Genomic DNA, 26,871 nt, shown 5'->3' with positions numbered 1-26,871 from the left:
TTTAGGGATACCGTGCCGCGGCCCTCCGCTCCTGCCCTGTGGGGCTGGGGGGTTGTGACTATGGCTGTGGTGCTTCGGTCCCTCTTGCTTCCGGGAGTTGACGGCCCTATGTTGGTCATCTCTGGGGGCTCGGGGGACCTGCACGTCATATGTTTCAATCTGTTGACTGCCTATGGTAGTCGCCATTTTAGTCATTGTTTGAACCATGTTTTTTCTTTTTGATTTTGCCCTGTTTTTTACTGATGTTTTAGTTCCTGTGCTAATGTTATTTAAGTTATATAGTAAAAAAAAATAGGCTGCTGGTCCCGACGGACCACTGTTCCCCTCATGTGTTGGCACCTGACTAGGACGGCTGTCTTAGTCGTGGTCCCACCCCATTGTGGGCTTCAGCGCCCACGTCATGATGCATCTATGTACCTAGTCTTTGCTCTACTCCGAGCTCTATTTTGCTCTCTTTTGTCTTCTGTTTTTTTCTCCCTTTCTTCTGCCTCTTTTTCTTTTCTTTTCTCCCCCTTTCTTCTTTGGTCCCCGGGGTGCGTGAACGGATTATATTGTAGAGATATTCCCCTGATTCAATGACCCTTCGCTGGTTGTCCCTGAATGTCCAGGGCATGAACTCCCCTCAAAAAAGAGTCAAGGTTTTCAAATACCTTAAACAGCAAAACATTGATATAGCATGTTTACAGGAAACCCACTTCTCCACTTCTTCTTGTCCTAAGTATTTTGCTTCAAACTACTCCCAAGTTTATTTAGCTAATGGTCCTACTAAACAGAAAGGTGTTCTTATTGCCATACGCAATTCAGTTCCATTTATTTGCAGTAAACAGATCGCTGATCCGGATGGCAGATATCTCCTCTTGCAGGGTGCTGTTCAGGATAATGAGGTAACTATCATGACTTACTACGCCCCGAATGATAATCCGGGACCCTTTCTGACCCACGTCTGCTCCCTGTTAAGGACCCATCAGAAGGGCACACTTTTACTTGCTGGTGACTCCAATGTGTCGCTGAGCCCCTCGCTTGACAAGTCGGAACACAAATCCCCCTCTCCCGCTGCTAAAAAGTTCCTTCAGGCTTTGCGTAATCACGACTTGGTGGATCTCTGGCGGGAGTATCATCCCCTTGGTAGGGACTATACCCACTATTCTCACCCTCATCACTCCCATTCCAGGATCGACCATATGTTTGTACTCCGGAAACATCTTCCTTTGGTCGACTCTGTTTCCATTTTAGCGGCCCCCTGGTCGGATCATGACCCTGTTTTGACAGTATGTCACTCTCTTCTCAACAAACCGCAATATGCCCCCTGGGTCATGAACGACTCTCTCCTGTCTTTTAAATCGATTCTTAATGATATTCACAAAGCTTCTAAGGACTATTTTAACCTCAATACGGGGACTGTCTCATCTCCTGTGACGTTGTGGGAAGCATATAAAGCGGTCCTTCGGGGTCATGTGATTCGCATAGCGTCACAGCGCAAGAGAGAGCGTACTCAAGCTCGTCGGGCTCTGGAGCAGCGTTTGGAGGTCTTGTCTTCGGCCTTCAAGCAGACTCCCTCCCCGGCGAATCGCAGACTTTTAGATGCGGCCCGTACGGACTTAGATTTATGTTTAACTGATGAAGCCGAACGCACTTTGCGTTGGGCTCGCCAAAAGTGGTACGCCAAGGCGAATAAACCTAACGCAATGCTGGCTAATAGACTCCGAACCTTCGCCCCTAAATTTACTCCCATAAACCTGCGCACCCGCCACAACGTCCTCACGGGTAACCCACAACGGATATTGGATGAATTCCGCCACCGTCTCACAAAGCTCTATTCTCCCCCTACTCATTCCTCTACTCAAGGTCTAGATACCTTTTTGTCTAACTTATCCTTGCCTTCTCTATCAGACACACACACGTCTTTGATGGATCGAGATATTTAGGTCCAGGAAGTTCTTCAATGTATTAAGGACTTGAAGGTCGGAAAGAGACCGGGCCCGGATGGCTTCACGGCCTTGTATTATCGGAAGTTAGCGGACGTCCTGGCCCCACATTTGGTGGCCATGTATAATTCCATAAAGAAAGGTCAGTCGTTCACGCCTGATCTGCTAACCGCTAACATTGTGATGATCCCGAAGGCGGATAGGGACCATTCCTCTTGGGCTAATTTTAGGCCAATCTCATTAATTAATATCGACATGAAAATCTTGACTAAGATTTTGGCCAATCGATTGAATTCTTTTCTCCCACGCCTGATAAAGAAGGATCAGGTGGGCTTTGTCCCTTGTCGACAAGCGGGGGATGCGATTAGACGGCTTCTCCAAATTCAACATATTGTACATGCCAGGTCCCTGGAAATGATGTTTTTGTCCCTCGATGTCAATAAGGCCTTTGACACATTGTCTTGGCCTTATTTGACACAAGTCCTTAGCCATTATGGCTTCGGTACTTCTTTTTTGGGCTGGATTTCGGCTATTTATGACTCCCCTCAGGCCAAGGTTCGGTACTATGGATTTGAGTCGTCCACCTTCCCCATTAGGAGGGGGACACGGCAGGGGTGCCCGCTTTCCCCGCTCCTGTTCGTCCTGGCTCTTGAGCCTTTGGCGGAGGCCATTCGATCCCATCCGGACGTGTCGGGGGTGGAGGTGGCGGGTACTTCACACAAATTGTCACTGTTTGCAGATGACATTCTGTTGACCATCACCAAACCTAGAATTTCTCTCCCCAATTTGTTGTCCCTTTTGGATTCTTTTGCTTTGTTCTCAGGCTTAGCATTTAATCAGGCAAAATCGAAGGCAATGTCTATCAACCTTTCCCCCTTGGATTTAGACTCCCTACGGTCGGCGTTCCCTTTTCAATGGTTGACCTCATTACCCTATTTGGGGATTAAGCTTACCTCGAAGTACTCCGAACTGTATCAGGCCAACTTTCCTTCTTTGTTTGGCAAATTGACAGCTATGCTCGCCTCTTGGTCCACTCTTCCGCTCTCTTGGTTCGGGAGGGTGGCGACGGTACGTATGACCTATCTTCCAAAACTGCTCTATTAATTTTAGGTTTTACCTGTCCAGGTACCCTCTCATATCCTTAGAATACACCAACGTAAACTTATGCAGTTTATCTGGGGCCATAAGAGGCCCAGGATTAAGAGGCAGGTGCTTTTTGCACGCAGAATTAATGGTGGCCTGTCGGTTCCTAATTTGCTTGCTTACTATACTGCGGCGGGTATCGCTCCATTGTCTCGTCTCCATGAGAAACAGCAAATGCCATTGTGGGCTACTTTTGATTTGGTGGACTCCCACCCGACGCCTCTAGCCTCTCTTCCATGGCTCCCTCGAGCACATCGCCCGCCTTCTATAGGTCCTTGTCTGGCCCATTCCCTTCAGTTATGGGATTCGGTTAAATATTCTGCAGGTCTGATCTCCCCTCATCTTCCGTTGCTTCACCTTCTTCATAGCCCCCTATTCCCACCAGGTAGGGATAATCCCTTACAGTTTGCATCGTGGACTGAACATGGCTTCGTAGATGTTCATTCTATGCTTTCTCCAACCAAGATTATTTCTTTTTCACTCTTACGTTCCTCCCATGATATTCCCCTCAGGGAACACTATAGCTACTTACAACTCCGACATTTCCTTCAGCGCCTTCTCAGATCCCAACCTACCCCCTATATCATGACCCCCTTCGAAAGCTTATGTAGATCGCGCCCCCATTCCCCGGGTCTCATATCTCTGATTTACACAGCGATTATCAACTCTAAGAGACCGCCTTTGAGACCTTATCACCTCCAGTGGGAGGCTGAGCTTGGGAAGCAACTCGATCCGGAAGATTGGCAGGCTATGACCATGGCATTGTCTAAATGTTCTACGAATGTTCTCTTTCAAGAGAACGCTTATAAAGTGTTCTATAGGTGGTACTATACCCCGACCAAGCTGGCGAGTTTCATACCTTCCTACTCTCCTTTGTGTTTCCGTGGATGCTCTCAGGAGGGTACGATGGCACACGTCTGGTGGACCTGTCCCAGGGTATGCAGATTGTGGGTTAGAGTTTATGCGTTGCTCCGCAACCTCTTTGATACCAACTTGAAGAGGGACCCCTTTGAGGCCCTTTTATGGAAACCAATCACGGAGCTTCTCCGCCCTGAACGCCAGTTGGCGGCGCATGTTTTTACTGCAACTAAATTGATCATTGCAAGGGCCTGGAAGACCCCGGTTCTCAGCTTCGAAGCAGTTAAAAACTGCATTAATGATATTATGGTTAATGAGAAACTTACTGCTGTGTTGGCAGATACCCACGATAAATTCCTCCGGGTATGGCAACCCTGGGTGGCTTACAACCACCCTTCACGGTTTGACCCAGCACTACTTTCTCTTTGATGAGCCTCTGTTCCCCCCGCCCCGTGGACCCCTTTCCTTCCTCTTTTTTTTCTTCTATCTTCTTTTATTCTTTTTACTTTCTTCTTGCTGTTCTTTTCCATTTCTATTCCTTTTTCCCTTCATCGCTACTTGTTCATGCTACTTTTCTAGCTGGCTTTCTTTCTTTTCATCCTCCCTTTCTTTCTTTGTGGCTCGGGCCCTCAGGCTTGGTCCTGCTGGCCTTGGACACAGGATGCATTTTTCTTTTACAAATTGGAATACTGATATCCTCTGTTATGTGCCTGCTTGAATTTTATTTATATATATATATATATATATTTATATTTATATATTTTTTTATTTTTTTTTATTTTTGTTATATCATTTATTTTTATATATATATATCTATATATTTCTTTTTTTTTTTTTTTTATATTTTTTTTTGTAAGGTTGTGTATCGTAAAAAAAGCCAACTTGCTTTAAATTTAACCAATGGATTCCTAACCGATAGGTCAAAACCGACCGTTAGTGGGCACGACCATCGGTTAAAAATCCAGGCATGCTCAGAATCAAGTCGACGCATGCTTGGAAGCATTGAACTTAATTTTTTTCAGCACGTCATTGTGTTTTACGTCACCGCATTTTGACACGATCGGTTATTTAACCGATGGTGTGTGGGCGCGATGGACCATCAGTCAGCTTCATCGGTTAACCAATGACAACGGTCCTTCAGACCGTTCTCATCGGATGGACTGATCGTGTGTACGAGGCTTAAGTGTTTGAAGCTGAATCCAATATGCATAATAGTAGATCTTGCTTTTACTCTCGACATGTTTCACGTACAGGATGCTTCATCAGGAGCATAAAGGTGGATCAATCGAATCTCGAAGAGTCGATCCAACCACTGATTGTGTGGTAAGGAATGTACTCGTTGTGTCTAAAGGAACGAAGGTAGAACTGTAGCACAAACTGTTGGTAAACAGTGTATATAAATGGGCTTAAAAGCCCTAACCAGGATCCCACTGGCAGACCTTGGACTGGAATGGGCTCCAAATAGCAGATTGTCAATTGGCCAGACAGTGGAGGGGAGGTAACCATCTCAACAACTACCGACAGAGAAATTAATCTGTCAGTAAGTAAGACAGTGTCTGATCATATCAGAGTTGGAGCAGCCAAGGAGAGAGACCAGCAGGTAATAGAGGTCTGTGCATAGGCGCCGTGATCCTGTGTGTGACAGTCAGTGTGTGGCAGATAACATTTCCTCTGGAAAACTGGAGGAGGAGGCAGCATCATTGAACAGATTTTGGAGGTGGGGGGTGAGTGCTGAGCTGAACTGTTTGTAGTATTATTCTGGTAGGCCATCAGGTTCGGGGGATTTACCAGTTGGTAGGGACTGAATTGTTTTAATAATTTATTGTTAGGAGAAAGGGGAGTTCAGTTCTGTTAGTTGAGCCTTGCTGAGGGTAGGGAGATGTATGCTAGAAAGAAATTGTCGGATCTGGTCTTGGGAGGGTTGGGGAGTGGTTAGAACATTCTTAAGGGTTGTAAATGAAATCATAGTGTGAACTAAAGGCATTAGCTATGTCTTGGGGGTTAATGATTTTCTCTTTGGTAAAGGGGTGATATATATGTGGGATTTTGACTACATAGGCCACAAATTCTATGGGTCATGTCTTTCCCTACCTTGTTGGAAGTAGAGTAGAAGCTGCCCCTAAGCCTGTGGTGGACTTTTTCCTAGGAATTAAGGAGAAGATCTCTTAGTTCTTGGCAAAGAGCTACCAGTTTATTTTTGAGGTCATGGGTTGGGTTAGTTTTATTTTGGGATTCGGTGTTGGAGATTTTGGTAATAATATCATCCAGATGGGGGCGTGACCGGAAGTGAATGTGGACGCTGGAGTGAGAGTGTGAGAGCTCTCCCCCCTCCTCGCTTCTCCCATAGACTAATTCCCACTCCCTGCTGGGGAGACCCTTGGATACCCTAGCCCAATTGAGCCAGGAGCAGAGGTATAGGCAAGTGAGCAGACGGGCAACATATCTATGCCGCTCACATAACCCCGGAGCTATCACAGAGTAAAGCCTCAGCCCCCTGAGCCGCAGCAGCTTCTATCCAGGGACACAAGGGCGCAGACCGGCTCTCCCCCTCTTGGCTTTCTCCTGACAGAGGTATGCTGTAGTGGGAAGATACAGCGGCGGTGTGAGAGGCCCCCGTCTTCCCTCTTTTCATCCTTTAGAACGGAGAGTTGTTTGGTCAAGGAGCCAAGTGGATGGCAGTGGTGTGAGAGACCCTCCTGGAAGCTATATCATGGCTCAACACCCTGCAACAAGGACACAGCATAGAGGAGGAGTGACGGTGCCCCCCTGCCGCAAAATCCTGATACCTGAACCGTGACTGGGTGAGAAAACTCCAATCTATCTATGGATTTTTGAGAAGAAAGGGAAGGATGTGATGTAGAGACTCTACTTTTTTTTGCCTTCCTTACGTTCCCTCCTTGTTGTGGACATTAGCGGTGATACCAGTGGGTGAATTGTGCAGGAGTGACGGATGATGGTGACGCTGGGGGTGTGAAGCTCCAGTGCAGGCCTCTCCTCCTCCCAATCCTACAGAGAGAAGACCCATCGGGAAGAGTCAGTGTGGGTGTGAGAGACCACCACTGCCCCCCCCCCCTGAATCCCCTTCACATCACGCTGCCACCCACTGTAAGGAGGACAGATCATCAGGGCAAAGTGACTGCTTTTTTCTCTGCATACTCCTGATACTCAACCTGGATGGGTGAGAGAGTTCCATTTGTTTATTTCCTTTTGTTCCTACTTTGTTCCTATTTTAAAGGGAAGGAAAGAAGGACATAAAGTAGAAATAGTGGGCACCTGCAGCCTTACCTTTGTGATTTTGAACAGCAGGGGGGGGCTCCAATCACACTTCTTTAGATTGGTGCAGTGGAGAGAGATCATCCCACCCCCTGTAATCCTAGGACATGTGAATTCCCCTTGGTGAGAAATTATCATACACTTTTCTCTGGGTAGAAGGGGTAGGATTTAAAGCAGAGACAGAGCATATTTACCCTCCCCTGCTTTTGCTTCATGGTGTGAAGTTAGGTGTCCACTACTGGGATTGTAGATATTTCCTTTTATTTCACTTTTGTTTTAAACAGCTGACTCCGAGGAGGGACTGAGATAAATACATTTTTTCCCCTTTTAACTTTATGTGATTATGTGACTATGCAATCGCAGCACACCACATAGGTGAGCCAGGCAGCCGGTTCCAAATTGAAGGAATTTTCACATACGCAGTAGCAGGCCCCCCGAAAAAATATTCAACAAACTCAGCACGGCTGATTATAAACCAAGGGGCTTGTCAGACCCTTCCCCGGTGACAGTGTCATTAGAGTTGGGTGAACGTAATCATCCTGGAGAGTGGAGGTTAAGCCCTTTTTGGATAGAACTGATGGGAGATCCGAATGATTGATATATTGGTGTCCCTGGGAGAGTTTATTGACTCGAACCGGGGCACCGCCTCAGAAGGAATAGTATGGGACACTCTGAAGGCCTTTTTACGAGGTATGATGATACAACATATTTCAAAGATCAAAAAGCAGACTAAGGACTGGGAGAGATTAATTGGAGAGAGGGTAACAACCGCGGAAGAACAATATATTAATAATCCGACACCTGATACACTTAGGAGCTGGATAGAGGAACAAAAAAAATACCAACGACCCTTCGGAAGGTTGAGGATAAATGTATCTTTCAGAGACAAGCTGCTTTTGGAGAAGGGGAAAGTGTGGGACGTATGTTGGCACAACTAGTTAGGGCAAACTCCCCCACCTCTGTGGTACCCACGATTACCACATAGGATGGAAGAGTGTCCTCATACACTCCAGAAATAGTGGGCAAGTTTAAAGAATATTATGAGGATCTCTATAGATCTCGGCCGAGGGAGATGAGTGACAGAATGGACATCTTTTTTAGGGATTTGAATTTATACTTCCTCAATGAGGAGGATAGAACTGAGCTAGATTGCCCTATAAAATTAGAGGAGATGACGTGTATTACCAATGAGACGGCGAGGCCGAAATCGCTGGGTCCAGATGGCCTCCCAGCCGAGATATATCGGCACTATGGGAAGGTGTTGCTACCCGAGCTGTTGAGGGTATCGAATAGCTCCCTCTTCAATGATGGACTCCACCATAATTACCATACATAAGGAGGGTAAAGACCCACTTGATGTAGCCTCATACAGGCCTATTGCTCTGTTCAATACAGACATGAAAATTCTGGCGAAGGTCTTGGCAGGTAGGTTGAACAGGGTTATATCGAAACGTATCCACCCCAGACAATCAGGCTTTATACCTGGAAGAACAACTAGTACAATTATAAGGCAGTTATATTTGAATCTCCAGGTTCCAACGGACAAGGGTGGGGAGAGGGCCATCCTGTCCCTGGATGCCGCCAAGGCCTTCGACAGTTTAGAGTGGCAGTACATCTGGAAGGCTATGGAAATGGCCCAATTGGGACCGGGCTTCATCAATTTTTTCAAAATGCTTTATAGAGCACCAGAGGCTAGAGTAAAGGTGAACAATAAACAATCTGATACATTTGGACTGGGGAGGGGGACGAGACAGGGATGTTCCCTGTCACCCCTCCTCTTTGCCATTGCAACCGAACCTCTGGCTACTGCCCTCAGGTCCTCTGACCTTTAGAAGAGGTGATTCGGAGGAAAAATGTGCGCTATATGCAAATTACCTTCTGCTGTTCCTCAGAGATACGCAGAACTCCCTTCGGAAAGTCATGAATATTATTAACAGATTTGGTCAAATCTCCGGATTAAAGATAAATTGGGCAAAATCCAGTCTGTTACCAGTAGATCCTTTGGGAGGTCCCCTGCCCAAGGAGGTAGCTCAGATTCTAGTGGTGAATAAATTCAAATACTTGGGCATAAATATCTCTAGAGACCCGCAACATTACACCTCAGACACTATTGACCCCTTGCTGACTAAATTTAGGGGAAAAATAAAAGTGTGGAAGCACCTGACAATATCTGTGGCAGGTCGCTGCAATTTAATTAAAATGATTTGGATGCCCCAGCTCCTTTATGTATTACATAACTCCCCAATCTGGCTGTACAGAAAGTGGTTCCAAAGGATAGATATCCTGTTTAGGGAATATGATTTGGAAAGGTGGTCCCGCAAGAAGTACTTCAGCTCCAGAAACAGGAAGGAGTAGCGCTTCTGCTACCCTTTAGCTATTTTCTGGTGTCACAACTTCAGTACATAGGAGGGTGTAATTTAGTAAGTCAAGAAGCAGGAAGAAATATGCATCTACAAAACACCCCACTTGACTCCATAGCTGTAGCTTTGGAGGCAGGATACTTTCCTCCAGGATTCCCAACCTTGAATCCAATGATGAGGGTATGGGATACAGCGAAAGTAATATTGGAGTACAGAGCCCTTACAGGGTATACCCCCCTGTGGGAAAATAGTAAAATGGGAGAACTCCAGAGTATGGGAGCAGTAAGGGAATGGGAGAGATGCAGAAAATCATTTATCACACAGCTATACCAAAAGGCACCCTGAAAACTTTCCAGGAATTGAGAGTCAAATATGCCTTACCGAATAAATGCTTTTTCAGATATTTACAGGTCAGGCATGCACTAGAGCAGGGATATGCAATTCGCGGACCTCCAGCTGTTGCAGAACTACAAGTCCCATGAGGCATAGCAAGACTGACAGCCACAAGCATGACACCCAGAGGCAGAGACATGATGGAACTTGTAGTTTTGCAACAGCTGGAGGTCCGCTAATTGCATATCCCTGCACTAGAGGAACAGTTCAGAGGAGGGACCCTAGAATGGAGCACAATCCCAGTACTTCAAAAAATAATTAATGCAGAGTCCGGGAAAGGTCTAATCTCAAAACTATATCCTCATATTAATAACGGGAGACGGGGTGGGTTAGAACCCCCATTGTATAAAAGAAAGTGGGAAAAAGATGTGGGAGATATTTCCGATATGCAGTGGAATAGAATGCTCGAACTGGCCCGACTGGTCTCACTGTCCCCCTCGCAGAGGATGTTACATCTGTTCTTATTATACAGAACCTATTACACTCCTCACAGACTTTTTCAGTTTGGCCGTCGGCCAGACCCTAGTTTTCCCAGGTGTGGGTACCTAGAGGGGGATATGCTTCATATGTTTCCGCTACTGGACAGAGGTGGTGAAAACAATTGGCAGGGTGTTTGGAGTTTCCATTGAGCTGTAGCCGAAAAAATGTTTACTAGGATTAGTGGAGGGAGGGGGAAAACTAGGAAACACCCAAGTGGCAACCATTAGATGCTTATTCCAAGCAACGATTCTGATTGCCCAGAGATGACAGTCAACAACACCTCCGTCTAGTGGGGAATGGCTAAATAGTATAAACGGGATAATCCTTAAAGCGGGAGTTCACCCATTTATTAAATTTTTTTTTTGTCCCCTTAGATTCCTGCTCGTTCGGTCTAGGGGAATCGGCTATTTGTATTAAAATATGAGCAGTACTTACCCGTTTTCGAGATGCATCTTCTTCCGTCGCTTCCGAGTATGGGTCTTCGGGAGCGGGCGTTCCTTCTTGATTGACAGTCTTCCTAGAGGCTTCCGACGGTCGCATCCATCGCGTCACTCGTAGCCGAAAGAAGCCGAACGTCGGTGCGGCTCTATACTGCGCTTGCGCACCGACGTTCGGCTTCTTTCGGAAAATCGTGACGCGATGGATGCGACCGTCGGAAGCCTCTCGGAAGACTGTCAATCAAGAAGGAACGCCCATTCCCGCAGCCCATACCCGGAAGCGACGGAGAGGATGCGTCTCGTAAACGGGTAAGTACTGCACATATTTTAAAACAAATAGCCGATTCCCCTAGAGAAAACGAGCAGGAATCTAAGGGGAAAAAGTGCCCTCTAAGGGTGAACCCCCGCTTTAAAGAGAAATCGGTATACATAAAGCAAGGTGTGCTAATGAAATATGATATGATTTGGAAACCCTGGTGGGAAGCAAGCGGGATCAGTATGTAATTCCTAATAAATATGGAAAAACACTTAAACGATGGGCAGTGACCTAAGAAATCTGGGACGGCAGTTGGGGCCCAATGGGGAAGTCAGTTTTATTATAGTTTGTAAAAATTTGAAAAACCTAATAAAAAAATAAAGTTTAAAAAAATATTAACATCATCCAGACGCTGCATCCTCCTCCTCTCTTTTACCAGGGAGCTTATTTGAATTATTATGCCTCTGATATAGGCTTTATGGGCCAACCAGATGGTAGATGAATGAGGGATTGATCCTGCATTGTGGATCAGATGCTATTGTGTAGAACAGATCTTTGGTGTATTGCATGAGATTTTGTGGGGGTACAGTTTCAGGTATTCCCCTCAGTTTCACATCGTTATGTCTCAAGTGAATTTCTAAATCTGTGATTTTTGTATGTAACCAGAGCCTTTCTTCCTTATTATCCTTGTTTGCGTCAATTAAGTCTTTGACTGTTGTGGTGATGTCAGTGATTGTCTATTCTACTTGGTTAACTCTATTACCCATCATAGAAAGCTCAGCTGTCAATTTGTGAGTGAGAGTGGTAAATTCAACATGTAGAGAGATAGCAGCATCTCTTTAAGCTGTGTGTCCAGTACAGGCTGGTTAGAGATAGGGATATTTAATATGAGGAATTGGAGCTCAGTTTGTGTTGTGGCTTAAACAAGAACTCACCCCTGTGTCTGCTGTTGATGCATCCAGTCTCATCCTTGCTTTGGCTGGACTTGCACACGGAGGACTGTGAGGAGGTGAAAAGCTTCTGGGAGAAGGTCTCCCAGTACATCCATAGGCCCAGGTCTCTGCATTTTGGAGGTTGGAGTAGTGGTTGTCGTGTGGCGCGGAGAAGGGGGACAAAGATCCGGCGTCATCTTGGCCTGCTCCATCTGCAGAGGAAGTAAGCTGTGAGCATTTTAGGTTTGCAGTCCCCCTGCCGCTTCTTTGACATTGTCAGGGTGTAGCGGGTGGTAGTCTTTTGCAGGTGAGATCTGTGTGATGTGATGATCCGCGATACTGACAGGCGCTTTCATCTCCTTCTATGCTCTGGGATTATGCTGCCATCTGCTTTGCACTCTAACCACGCCCCTATTCAACAAATATTTTATAAATAGACCCCATAATGTTTTATAGGAATGTGGGCCACAGTTTAGAACTGGACATTAGATCTGCAGCTTTATTCTTAAATCTAACCCCCAAAAACAAAACTGTAATATTTTTCAGCCTACCGGTCATCTAAGGACAATGTATTACATCTAAAAGGGGGATAAATTGTAATATATACAATTTTAGTTTTTGGTTCAGATATTGTACACTTTAGGACAGTATTGTCTATATCTAAATAACATATCAATGTCACTCTAGTATTCTAGAAGTTAGCTAAAGCAAATAATCCCTCTAATCCATCTACCCTTTAAAATTAAGGAGTGTTTATAGCAACATAGCAAATAAAAAAAATAATATATAATATACTGTATATATATATATATATATATATATATATATATATATAATATATATATACTATATAATTGTGACACAAGCCATATTGTAAATGAATGTTATTAAAAAAAATACCTTTCCTTTTCAATCTGCAGCACTGTCATTTTCTGTCAAATTCAATGCAATATAGTAACCTGGAGGTGTTCTGTATACAGTTGTTATAAGGAACACCTCCAGAAATGTCAGGTTTAAGGCAATCTTTGCAAAAAAATATATATATTTTTAGTAAATGCTCTAAGAGTTAATCACTTTTAAAGAGATGCAGACCTTGCAGCTTTCCTCATTAGAATCCTGCAAGTGCAGAAGCTAAACAATAATGAAAAAGTTACTGCCATTCATAATCAGTATCCAAAAAAAACATGTAGGATTCTGCAAAAAAGTTTGTTAAAATTCCTGGAATGTACATTGATCACCCGCTTTAAGAACAATAAGGATTACTTAAGAAGTGGTGCTTTAAAATGTAAGACCTTGTTTTGATAGAAATAAAATTCATGTCTTCATTAGAAATGGTACCCTGCTTGGTGATAATGAGATCCCTAGCTAGCCACCACTGTATCTGACTTGCTGAGCAAGACTATCATATTTTTTAAATTATTTCTAACCTTTAAAGTAAAGACACTGACATTTATTTTACATCTTATTAGAAAAAATAATATAGACATTAATATCTTACAGACATAGTTGAGAACATCATTATCAAGAATTCTAGATGTTTTCAATACACTCGATACATTTTCATTAGTCTAGTGTGTGTACAGTATATATTCATTTTTTATATCATGTTTGCTTAAAAACCTTTGGTGATTTCATTCTTATTTACTTTTCACAGATACAGAAAGTTAAGTGTTTTTTGGCCAATAAATCAGTCATTTCACTCTGATGCCTAAGTGCTATGACCATCATTATGTAGGGTCAATGATATTAGACACCATTTTTACCAACCTTTTCAGCTGCTTTCTTACCTTATATGTTTTGCTATCATTAAAATATATATATATATATATATATATATATATATATATATATATATATATATATATATATATATATATATGTGTGTTTTTGTATAGTGGTTGCATAAAGGATAAATAGGTCAGAGGAGTTTAATTTGCAACAATAAGGCACTATCACTATTATGCAAACACATTACATCCTGCAAACATAGTAATAGAGCACATATGTTTTGACAATTGCATGCAGTACACATGCAACAAACGGCCAGCTTTTACAATTCACAAGCCACAATAGGCTCTGTTTAACTAAAATGCAATGATTTACCAATTAAAGCTGAACTCCAGCTAATGTTTCTCCCCCCAACCACACCATCTACCATCATTCCTGAAGCCCCTGTACAACTTTTATTTTAATTAGCTTTCTACATCATTTTATTCCTGTAATATTTTGATATTTCACAGGTCCTTCCTCTTCTCCTCTGTCAGTGGTAGTGGGTGGTCCCTCTTTCCAGATAGAGCAACTCTCACATAATGATGCGTGACTTTTGTTCAGTCCAGTAGTACTGTAAGCCCAGGCTGTGTGATGACATTCTACCCAGGGTGGGAGGAACATGACCAGTGGAGCTCACAGATAGTGGGATGAATAATGTTGACCCTCTTTCATCATGAAAGACTGGTGAAATCTGTGATAGTGGAAGTCTCAAATCCCAGCACTGCTTTCAGAAGGTGACGGGCCAATAATCTAAGCACAAGCAGACTGAGAGGTATGGTCACAGAGGCAGTTACTCTGTACTATACCCATTTACAACCACAAACAGTAGCTGCCACCATGTGTTTTAACAGAAACATGCACCTATCATAGTATCCACTGTAACACAAAATTGTCTGTGACACTCACTGCCACACTGGACAGGAAGGTAACACAGCTTGAAATATGGTGTGTATATATATATATATATATATATATATATATATATATATATATACACTTTTTTGTGAAAAGTAAGAAAATAAAATGATCTGTGAAGAAAAATGTATAATCTCTCGGCTCAATATAGGTTTACGATTGCTCTTAGCCTGCCAGATTTCTGCTAGTATGGTTTTATCAACTTGACCTGATCAAGCAGGTTTTCTTATAGTGTGGTGGACATTCAATCTTGTCTTTTTATTTTTAAAAGTTGTTGTCCCATGCTGAAGCACAAATCTGAATTGAATTGAATCACAAATTCAGGTAGCTGAGCGCATCTTTGAGGCGGCGTACCGTATCGTATTTACGCTACGCCGCCGTAAGTCAGAGAGGCAAGTGCTGTATTCACAAAGCACTTGCCTCCTAAGTTACAGTGGCGTAGCGTGAATGGGCCGGCGTAAGCGCGCCTAATTCAAATGAGGATGAGAGGGCATGTTTTATGTAAATTACTCGTGACCCGACGTGATTGACGTTTTTTATGAATGCGCCGTCCGTGGACATATCCCAGTGTGCATTGCTCCAAAGTACGCCGCAAGGACGTATTGGTCGACGTGAACGTAAATGACGTCCAGCCCCATTCACGGACAACTTACGCAAACAACGTACATTTTTCAAATTTCTACTCGGGAACGACGGCCATACTTAACATTGACTAGTCCAGCTATTTGTTCGACTAACTTTACGCCGGGAATCGCCTTATGTAAACGGCGTATCTTTACTGCGATGGGCAAGCGTACGTTCGTGAATCAGCGTATCTCGCTGATTTACGCATTCTAGGCGTAATTCAGCGTTCACGCCCCTAGCGGCCGGCGGAACTAGACAGCTAAGATATGACGGTGCAGACCGTCGTATCTTAGCTAGGTTTAAGTGTATCTCAGTTTGAGCATACACTTAAACATACAACGGCTTAGATTCCGAGTTACGACAGTGTATCTACTGGTACGCCGAGGTAACTCTTTGTGAATCTAGCCATAAATGTTTTGTGGGCAATTTACAAACTTTGGAAAAACAAGGATGGCACTGTGCTCAGTATGAATTCCCATTCTCTTCACCCAGTTTGGGGTTTATCATACCTCATCATCATCATATCATATAGTGATGTAAGGGAATTATTTCAAGGGAAAGCTCCAGATTCAAAGTGAGTATTGCAGTAAATGCTGTTTTTTTTTCCTAGACATCTTTTTTTTTTATGAATTTCTACTTTAAGATCCTAAACAATTTTGTTGTGATGTTTTTTTTTGTACCAAATACTTAAATAAGATTATTCACTTTAAATATAAGTAACATCTTTTGAAAAACTTGATAGATTAAAGATTACCAAAAATTAATATTGTAAAAAGAGTAAATACATTTGGAAAAAAAATGTCCCGCAACCTTTATCAATGAAAAGTGCCTAGAACAAATAATGTATGTATAAATGCATCTGTGTATATAAAATAAATGTGTCTGCTTTAATCCTACCTGTCATTTCTCTACAAGTATGCTGATTTAAACTCCATCTTTCTGACAGCGGTATCCTGTGGAAATCCTGGAACACCAGCCAATGGCATGATAATTTTCAGTGATGGAATACTTTTCTCAAGCTCTGTCATCTATGCCTGCTGGGAAGGTTACAAAACATCAGGGTTAACCACTCGACATTGCACTGCCAACGGAACCTGGACTGGAAGTGCTCCAGATTGTTCAGGTCAATAGTCAACTCACTGTCAGAACTGATTAGAAAAGTGTCAAATACTATTTAACTAATGCACAAAATGATTCTTCATTTTCTTTTGTATTTCTGTTTCTTTTCTTCTTATTCTCCAATAAGCATTGCTATTAATATGTTTTGTATAATACGCTCTAATTTACACATTCTACATTCTACAATTTTACATTCTAGTAGGATAATAAATTTCACCCATACTTAAAAAGTTGGTTACATTGGCAGCACAGGGAGAATGCAACGTATCAATGCATAACACTGGTCTCTGATTATATGTCTTTTGATAATAACTGCTTGTACTTTTTCCCTTCCAGTTATAACCTGTGAAGATCCAGGATCTATTGCTAATGGTTTTCAGATAGGAAAAGATTTTACATTTAACAAGACAGTAATTTACCAGTGTAACCCAGGTTACCTAAGAGATCCTTTCACCTCATCACCCATGATGTGTGGCAAAGATGGCACCTGGAATCAAACAAAACCAACATGTAAAGGTCTGTGAGACTGGATCTTTTTTACTAGCTGTGTCAGTAATCTTTAATCCATTTATACTTTTTTTATTTTAAATTAAAGTTTTTATTTTAATAATATAATGTAATTCAGTTGTATGCAATTATGAAGGTGCTTCAATTTACTTCCAGATGAGTATTTATTATTCGGTAGATTTGTTAAAATGCTTGAAAACTACTGAGAATTTCAAACATAACCTGTCTTCAACACAACAGTTTATGGGCTTGTCATTATGGATGGCACAGGGGACATTTCTGAGAGTGTGGCCATGCAGTTTTAATCTAAACTGTGTGCAGTTCAAATAATATTATGTAATCATGCAGCAGAAGATGGGTTAATGCCTCATACACACAACCGTTTTTTTCCAACAGGAATACTGCTATGATAGTTTTCCGTCGGGAATCCTTGCCCTGTGTATGCTCCTTCATAGTTTTTCCAACGGGGAAAACTGCCGGACAGAAAAAAGAGAGCAGGATCTCTTTTTTGCTGTCAGGAAAACTGTTTGTCTGTATTGTTTTCCGACGGGCAAAAAAACACGCATGCTCAGAATCAAGTATGAGACGGGAGCGCTCTTTCTGGTAAAACTAGCAATCATAATGGAGATATCACATTTGTCATGCTGCAAAGCACTGAAAAGCGTGAATTGTCTCTCACCAAACTTTTACTAACACGAGGATCAACAAAATCAGCCCAAAGGGTGGCACTGTTGGAATGGAACTTCCCCTTTATAGTGCCATTGTACGTGTTGTACATCACCGTGCTTTGGACGGGTGGACTTTTGTCTGAGCATGTGTATGCAAGGCAGGCTGAGAGGAATTCTGTCGGGAAAACCGTCGGTTTTTTATCCAATGGAAAAAAAAGTCGCGTGTACTAGGCATAAGAGTTAAAGGGAGTTAAGGATCAAGAGATTCCTTTAGAGTTTAAGTTAAAGTGAAACTCTTTCGTTTTAGAGTAAAAAAAAGTTAAAGCCACTGTCTTTCTTTTTTAATGCTGTCTGTGTTGCTCCTTAGCAGGACAAAGAGTGATGGGAAATATAAAGATTTAGAGCAGGAATGGAGGAGAATTCATCCAATGATCTTGTGACAATAGAAGAGTCGATTCCCCCCTTTTTTTTTGAGAGAGAATTCCTTCCAGAGAAGAAAAATCTATTCAATAGGATAAAGCAGTGTTAGTATGTTTAGGAAGGATAAACAAATCAAAATGTGCACTATGGTTTCTTGGCAATAAGTATTCCAAACAACAAATATTACATAGTCAGGTTGACAAAAGACACAAGTCCATCGTAGTGACGGAGTCCGCCTCGTGTGGAAGGGGCCTTAATACTATACATATGTGGTATTGTCATAAACATCAGGAGTAGGAGTTTTTTTTGTAGTGGGCTATGGTAATGGTAAGAAATATACAGCTAAAGCATAACAAATATATATATATATATATATATATATATATATTTTTTTTTTTTACCATTTTGGGACAGTTTTCCTTTAGTAATAAAACCTATAAATCAGGAGATATCCATTAACATATACTAGCAAACAAAGGTCACATTTATCTTGAAAGAAAATAGGTATAATTCACATGGATATACTCAGTAGTTGCAATGATACTGTATGTGCATATTTACTAACACATGCCACAGTTCAACACGTGCCACAGTTTAATCATTTCAACTTGTTTTACCCTCATGCATATAAGGGGTCAAAAGGCAAGGATTGGGTTAGGGGTGCATCAAGGTAGGACATACTTTTCAGTTTTGGGAGCTGCACAATTTTTATATATACTTGGTGTTACAGGTTTTATCAATACCAGTAATTAAAAGCCCAGAAATTTTTCTTATGGGCTATGGAAAATAAGAATAAATGTGACAAATTTGTCTGATCCTAATGCTTATTAATATCTTAATAAGGGGTTACATTGTGAGTGAGTGAGTGAAAAACTTAACGCATGCGAACTGAATCGCCTCTTAAGATAACATAAAACTATGGTTTAAAAACAAATAAAAAATGTTATGCATTTTGTCTGAGAGATTTAAAGTAATTGTAAAGCTTTGAGTTTGTGTTTTATTTTTTTAAATAATAAACAGGTTATACTTACCTGGCCACTATGCCTCCTCTTCTGGGGTGTCCTGGCAGCTCTCCTGGCTCCATCTCTTCTCAAGTGCCCCCAAGGAAAGCCGCTTTCCATGGGGGCATTCATGCGGGTATTCTCCCAAGTCCTGCTGCTGAGTCCATTGACACATACAGTAGGACTCGGCCCTGCCCACCGTGTCACTGGATTTGATTGACAGCAGTGGGAGCCAATGGCTCCTGCTGCTATTAATCTATCCAATAAGGACCCGAGACAGTAGCTGGAGCTGCTGTGCTTGTCCCCGTCACTGGAACAGTCAGGCTCAGGTAAGAAAAAGGGGGGAGGGGTCTGTGGGGCTGCTGCAGCACAAAAGGTTTTTCTCCCTAATGCATAGAATGCATTAAGGTAAAAAAACTTGAGGGTTTACAACCCCTTTAAGGAATTGCCCACACAAAATGTTATACGCACTACATTTTTTAAAGAATAGCATTATGCTAAATGATGGACACATGGTTGTGGATAACCATACTCCAAATAAAAAATAAAAAAACAGTAAATGTTCTCCCAGTTTCTGGCTTTTGACATTAAACCCTTATGCCCTGTACACACAATCAGTTTTTCCAACAGGAAAAAGGCTCAAAATTGTCTTGCATACACATGGTCACACAAATCTTGGCTGAAATTCCGAACTTCATGAATGTGGTGACGTACAACACGTACGACGAGCTGAGATCAATGAAGTTCAATAGGCAGTTCGGCTCTTCTGCTTGATTCTGAGCATGCATTGTTTTTCCTGTCACGAAAATTTTGATCCTGCTCTCAATCTTTTCTTGGCCAGAATTCTCACAGAAAAAGTGCGATGGAGCATACACACGATCAGAATTCATGACAAAAAGCTCATATCGCACTTTTCTCTTCTGGAATCTTGATCGTGTGTACGAGGCATTAGGCACTGCTGAAAGAGTTAGCACTATACTCTGCATATACTATACTATGCATATACTCTCCATTGGATAGGAGCTGTGTCAGCTACATTCTCCTCCAGAAGTATTCTCTCTTCTAATTATTGAGGTAATATTGAAAGATGTATAGGGGCTGGATAGTTTAAATAACACTGGTTGCTTCACAGGTCATGGCCCTATGCAAGCTACTGTTTGTATATGTTCTTTGTTTAGAGTACAGTTATCTTTTAAATTGCAGTCAGCAGTGTTTGATTTTAATTTTACTTTTTTTTGTTTTATTGTCCTTTGATCTACACATAGATCTAAGGCATACAGGGTTTGATTGACGGAAACTGGAGCATGCAAATACTGGTGTAGCTGTGCATGGCAGACAATAAGCTTCCAACTTCAGCTTATTAAATAAAAAAAAACCTGGAAGCTAATTGATTTCTATGCACAGCTCCACCAGATTTTTCACTCCCCAGTTTTAATAAATCAACCCCACAGCATCTGATTGTTCACTTCTAGCTCAATTCTAGACCATTCAGTGGACTGCTGAGTTATTTTATTGCTAGAAGGACAGAGGATAGAGTCCAAAGAGCCACAAGCCTCCATATTTTTATTGTCAGTAATAGATTCTGCACATTTGTCCTAATTGCAATGATTTTAAAGGCTATGCTCAATTTGATGTTGAGTCTAACGAATGCTATTTAAAGCTGATTTCTTCTCAGGTCCTCAGTTGTATCATGTTGTACTGTATGCATGATTGCTTAATAGTATTATTTAATGAAATGTGAGTATGCAAAAATCACAAATACCTGACTACTGTACAAAATGGGAATAAAATAAGAAGTATATTAACAACAAAACCTGTGACAATATCCTATAGTGACCTTAAATTTTATTTATTTTTTCAAACAGCCATATTTTGTGGTCAGCCCCCTCATGTACCTTACGGGAAGCTTCAAGGGTCAGATTTCAGCTGGGGGTCCAGTGTCAGCTATACATGTGTTGAAGGTTACCAGCTGTCTACTCCTACTGTTCTGTCTTGTGAAGGAAGAGGAACATGGAGAGGGGAAATTCCACAATGTCTACGTAAGTTCAAAACTTAATGTGTTTTATTTTATAATGACATCAGTAGATAGCACATACTTTACTACTTTAATCACTTCCCGACCGCCGCATGTATATGTACGTCCACAGAATGGCACGTACAGGCAAATGAGCATACAGGTACGTCCTTGCCTTTCCGCGGGTCGGCGGTCCGATCGGGACCCCCCCACTACATGAGGCGGTCGGTCCCCCACGGGGAGCGATCCGGGACGACGGCGCGGCTATTCGTTTATAGCCGCTCCGTCCCGATCGCTCCCCGGAGCTGAAGAACGGGGAGAGCCGTATGTAAACACGGCTTCCCCGTGCTTCACTGTGGTGGCTGCATCGATCGAGTCATCCCTTTTATAGGGAGACTCGATCGATGACATCAGTCCTACAGCCACACCCCCCTACAGTTGTAAACACAAACTAGGTGAACCCTAACTCCTACAGCGCCCCCTGTGGTTAACTCCCAAACTGCAACTGTCATTTCACAATAAACAATGCAATTTAAATGCATTTTTTTGCTGTGAAAATGACAATGGTCCCAAAAATGTGTCAAAATTGTCCGAAGTGTCCGCCATAATGTCGCAGTCACGAAAAAAATCGCTGATCGCCGCCAATAGTAGAAAAAAAAATAATTAATAAAAATGCAATAAAACTATCCCCTATTTTGTAAACGCTATAAATTTTGCGCAAACCAACCTATAAACGCTTATTGCGATTTTTTTTACCAAAAATAGGTAGAAGAATACGTATCGGCCTAAACTGAGGAAAAAAAATGTTATATATGTTTTTGGGGGATATTTATTACAGCAAAAAGTAAAAAATATTGAATTTTTTTCAAAATTGTCGCTCTATTTTTGTTTATAGCGCAAAAAATAAAAACCGCAGAGGTGATCAAATACCACCAAAAGAAAGCTCTATTTGTGGGGAAAAAAGGACGCCAATTTTGTTTGGGAGCCACGTCGCACGAGCGTGCAATTGTCTGTTAAAGCGACGCAGTGCCGAATTGTAAAAACGCCTTTGGGCATTTAGCAGCATATTGGTCCGGGGCTTAAGTGGTTAAACAGTTCCCTGGTGACAATTTGCTTCTACTTAGCAGGGTTACCTGCTAAGTAGAAGCAAACCTTGAGAAGGTAAACCTATTTTAGTATCCAATAAATAAGATAAATATATGTCATATTTGCTGCTACTTTTTTAATGGGAAATAGTCTACTGTTATGTAAACTTGTATGTGTTTTTATGGTGCACATTGTTTCTCTCCTCTGGTAATGCCTTGGAAATACACCTTGTCTAGTCATAGAGAATAATAGTTGTTCTTGTGTTTAGTTCACTACATGCAGGAGGCAATGCAATTACCTTCAATGGACATACCTGGTGCTTTTACCAGTTTTTAAAGTATACTGAGTGAAATCAGTTGCCACCTCTGAAAGTACTATAACAAAGTATATGTGTTATTCTACAATTTGATTATATGTTCCTTTTAGACATTTCAAGAAGAGTAGTTAAAGGCAAACCTATTCTTTAATAGTAAATATTTTTGGACAGCCTACTAAATACTATTAAACCCATATAGTAACTGCAATTTACCACATTTACCAACATGAAATAAACATGAATTGTATAAGGGCATTAGTCTTAAAAATAATAAAGATCATAGACAAACATGCACACTCATTAAATTATGTTTTGTGGGAAAAGTACACCCTTTGAAAAGCCGATGTCCCCTTTAGCAGAAATGACGGTATAACTGAAATGTTTTACCACTTCTCCATAAAAATTTGGCTAGGGAAGTCCAAAACCCTCTGTTTTGTTCTTTGAAGTGTTTTGGATAATTACCCTGTTAAAAGACTAATTTCTAATTCAACTTTTGGACAGGTGATTTCAATTTTTTTCAAGCGTTCTTGATGCAGGATATTTAACTCTATGACTCTGAGCTGTCCAGGTCCTGAAGAAGTAAAGCAAACCATAACATTTCCATACTTCATAGTTGGCATTAGGTTTTTCTCTTTAAATACTGTACTCTCTTCAGTTTCCGCCAAACATGACTACTGTGATTGTAATTAATCAACTCTATCTTTGATTTATGAGTTGAATAATTGGTTTTAAATGGTTTGTTGATCTTTTTAAATCTTGTGTCAGATTTGTCTCCTAGAAGTTTTTGGTTTTGGATTTTTCTGGGTCAGTTTGGTGCATCCACATCCTTCTTTTTGAGGTTTTTGGAGAGCTCTTTTGATCTTGGTTTGAGTAATACATCATGTAAATTGTATTGACATTTGTTCAACCATTTTACCTTTATCTGTAGGCACTATTTCAATCAAGATCTTATACTTACTTCAAATGTGTTGAAAAATTTAACAATTTCCAAATTCTTAAGATGCCACAACATACAGCAAACCACTGAACTCAATGAGAGTTAAATATAAAAAAAAGCAAGGGGTTGTCAAACAAATGACATTGGGTTCAGGCACTCCCCTGAGAACATACACTGAAGCAAAAAAATAAAACACATTTGTAAATTATCCTTTTGATTGGGAGCAGCATTTTAGTAATGATTACAGCAAAATAATAATAAAGCAAAGTTGCATTACATAACATACCTGCGGGGTGCCCTGATCCTGCCTTTGTAGTGGTGCATCTGTATGATGTATAAAATCTACTACAGCAAAACTGTAATTTACAAAGAAAGTGTTTTTAATCAGTTGCTGACCACGCACACAGTACATTTATTGTGAGCGGGTGTCAGCTGCAGGTACTGGTACATCGCTGTGAACATGCACACTGGTGTGTCCCCTAGGAGGCTCAGCGGACAAAGTGGTTCACAGCAATCAGTACCCAGCCACTGTGAGCAGCCAGGACATCATTTGATCGCCATGTGATCACGATGTGTATCATGTGATCGCTGATCAAATGATTATAATGTAATGGCTTCCATTCATGACAGCCTGCTCACTGTTGTGATGCTGTGATTGAGCCATACAAGCTGCGGGCAATCACAGCATCACAATAGAAAGGAAGCTGTCATGAATAAAAGCCATTCATGACAGTAAAACTGTTGCTTATAATAGTGATCATCATACAAAAAAAATCTCCCCTCCCCCTTTCTAATATGTATTTATACTTAACTTTAGCTTTTGTCAAATGATAAGTCTTCCACTATCGGGTATCCATATCAGAGCCTGCCTAATGTGGAAATTTCCAATTGGATGGGCTGCTGCAGGGTCCTCTCATAAAATAAGAGGATGAAGTCATCACAGAGTGATGGCAAGGGACAAACAAATGACAAACACCCCCCACCCCTTTAACTAGCCTTTGCAGAAAGGAGCACATGGAAGGGAGACACGTCAAAAAAAAAAAAAGATTCCCAGCTCACTCACCAGTAAGCCTGTCTAACATTTTTACATTGAAAACAAGGGGCCAGATTCACAAAGAATTGCCCTGGCACAGCGTATCAGAGATACACTACGCCGCCGTATCTTACCTGGCAGAATTTCAAATCCAGGATAATTTTGGGCCGTAAGTTACGGCGGCGTAGTGTATTTCTCGGTGCATATTTCAAATTGGGCGGGTAGGGGGCATGATTCATTTAAATGAAGCGCGTCCCCACGCTGATTGAAATGCACATGCTCCGTTTCTAAATTTCCCGCCGTGCTTTGCGCGAAATGACGTCGCACCAACGTAATTTTTTGAACTTAGACGTGAGTTACGTCCTTTCTTATTCACGGACGACTTACGCAAAAAAAAATTGGCGCGAGAATGACGGCCATACTTTAACATGGCAAGTCTATCTATATGCCACGAAATAGCAGCTTTAACTATACGCCGGGAAAAGCCGACTAGCGACGACGTAAGAGAATGCGACGGCCACGCGTACCTTCGTGGATCGATGGAAAAAGCTAATTACCATACCCGACGCGGAAAATTACGCAAACTCCACCCAGCGGGCGCCAAAGTATTGCACCTACAATCCGAAGACGTACAAATCCGTACGCCTGTCGGATCGAAGCCAGAAGCCGTCGTATCTTGGTTTGAGGATTCAAACTAAAGATACTAAAGATACGACGTGGCAAATGTGAAAGTACGCCGGTGTATCAGTATATACACCGGCGTACTTCTTCTGTGAATCTGGCCCAAGGGGTTTCGTTTGCACACATCTGCAAATATATGCGTAAGCTGCAGTGACCATGTACAGCACCCCAGTGCAGTCCTAACCCTAACGGTCCGCCGGACCGTTTTCAGCGGACATGTCCGCCCGGAGATTTCTGTCTGATGGTTGTACACACCATCAGACAGAAATCCGCGCGTAAACAATATGCGGGGACGTGGCCACGACGATGACGCGGCGACATGAGCGGCCTTGAAGTTCAAAGCTTCCACGCATGCGTCGAATCAGTACGACGCATGCGAGGGATGGCGGTCGGTCGGACATGTCCGGTGAGTCTGTACAGACGACCGAACACGTCCGACGGACAGGTTTCCAGCGGACAGATTTCTTAGTAAGCTAGGAAATTTTAGTCCGCTGGAAAAAGTCCGCTCGGCCGGGAATCCGGTCCGGTCGGCTGTACACACGACCGGATCTGTCCGCTGAAACTGTCCGTCGGACAAATACCAGTGGACAGATCCGGTCGTGTGTATGGGGCCTACAGGTTAGTTATAGTCTGGGGTGCTTGCCTCTTATTTGTACCTTCATCTGTCATTTTGCTTGGTGTCCAGTGCTTTCCTATACTTTAAGGAGGGCTGAGATCCCTCCAGGCATACCTGCCCTTAATCTTTACATTATTATATATGTGCTTCAACTTGGGAGACTTTCAAACTTATAGAGTTAGGACTGCAGTGCACTGGGGTGCCATTATGTGGTCGCTGTAGCTTACACATATATTTGCAAAAGTGTGCAAACTAAATCCCTTGTCTTTAACATAAACTGTTATACAGAGGCAATTCAGTTCTCTGCAAGCTGACTGATAAGTGAGCTGTGAATTTGTTTGTTTTTTTGGATTGGCAGGAGACCCATGATCTTGGGGGGGGGGGGCATTGCAGCATTGGATCAGCAGTCCCTTGCCCAGAGCTAGTGACAGTGAGGAACCTGGATGAGGGATGAGGGTGAGTATAGCTGGCTCCACAATGTAAGAAGATAAGAAGCTCATTAGGACTGGTTGGAGGTGGGTGGGAGGGAAGGCCGGTAAAAAAAAAAATTATGGCCAGAAATGGGGCTTTAAAGAAACTTTAGAAAACCTTTCAACTTTACTTGTTCAGTAAAAATCAAGCATATGTCCCTTAAGATATATCCTCTGTTGTCACATGTTTACATACAATTACTATGGGCCAGATTCTCAAAAGAGTTACGCCGGTGTATCTACTGATACACCGGCGTAATTCGAAATTCCCGCCAGCGTATCATTGTTTTGTATTCGCAAAACAAGATACGTGGGAATTAGGCTAGCATCCGACTGGTGTAAGTCACTTACACCGTCGGATCCTAAATGCAATACAACGCTGACCGCTAGGTGGCGTTTACGTTCAGGTCTCATTTGACTATGCAAATGAGCCTGATACGCCGATTCCCGAAACGAATTTGCATCGCGTACTCGTCGTTTACGTCGTTTACGTAAGCGTAAGGTTACCCCTGCTATATAAGGGGTAACCTTACGCTAGTCCGCCGTATGCCATGTTAAGTATGGCGTCGGGTCCGCGTCGTCTTTTTCCGTCGGTTCCGTCATTTTCCTAAGTCGTTCTTGAATACGACTTTACGTC

At 42.2% G+C, this 26,871-nt stretch overlaps 1 protein-coding gene across 1 annotated transcript in view; it reads left to right on the top strand.

The window, feature by feature from the left end:
- Window positions 1-26,871, top strand: part of CSMD1 (CUB and Sushi multiple domains 1) — an 833,985-nt gene that overhangs the window by 732,287 nt on the left and 74,827 nt on the right. The window contains exons 53-55 of the mRNA XM_040349812.1: window positions 16,313-16,489; window positions 16,822-17,001; window positions 20,947-21,120. Of these exons, the coding sequence (XP_040205746.1) occupies window positions 16,313-16,489; window positions 16,822-17,001; window positions 20,947-21,120 (531 nt within the window). The remainder of the gene's footprint in view (window positions 1-16,312; window positions 16,490-16,821; window positions 17,002-20,946; window positions 21,121-26,871) is intronic.

The sequence above is a fragment of the Rana temporaria genome, chromosome 4 (genome assembly GCF_905171775.1).
Source record: "Rana temporaria chromosome 4, aRanTem1.1, whole genome shotgun sequence".
NCBI classification, from domain to species: domain Eukaryota; kingdom Metazoa; phylum Chordata; class Amphibia; order Anura; family Ranidae; genus Rana; species Rana temporaria.
Note: the sequence above shows the minus strand (reverse complement) of the source record. Positions and strands in the feature narration are given on the sequence as shown.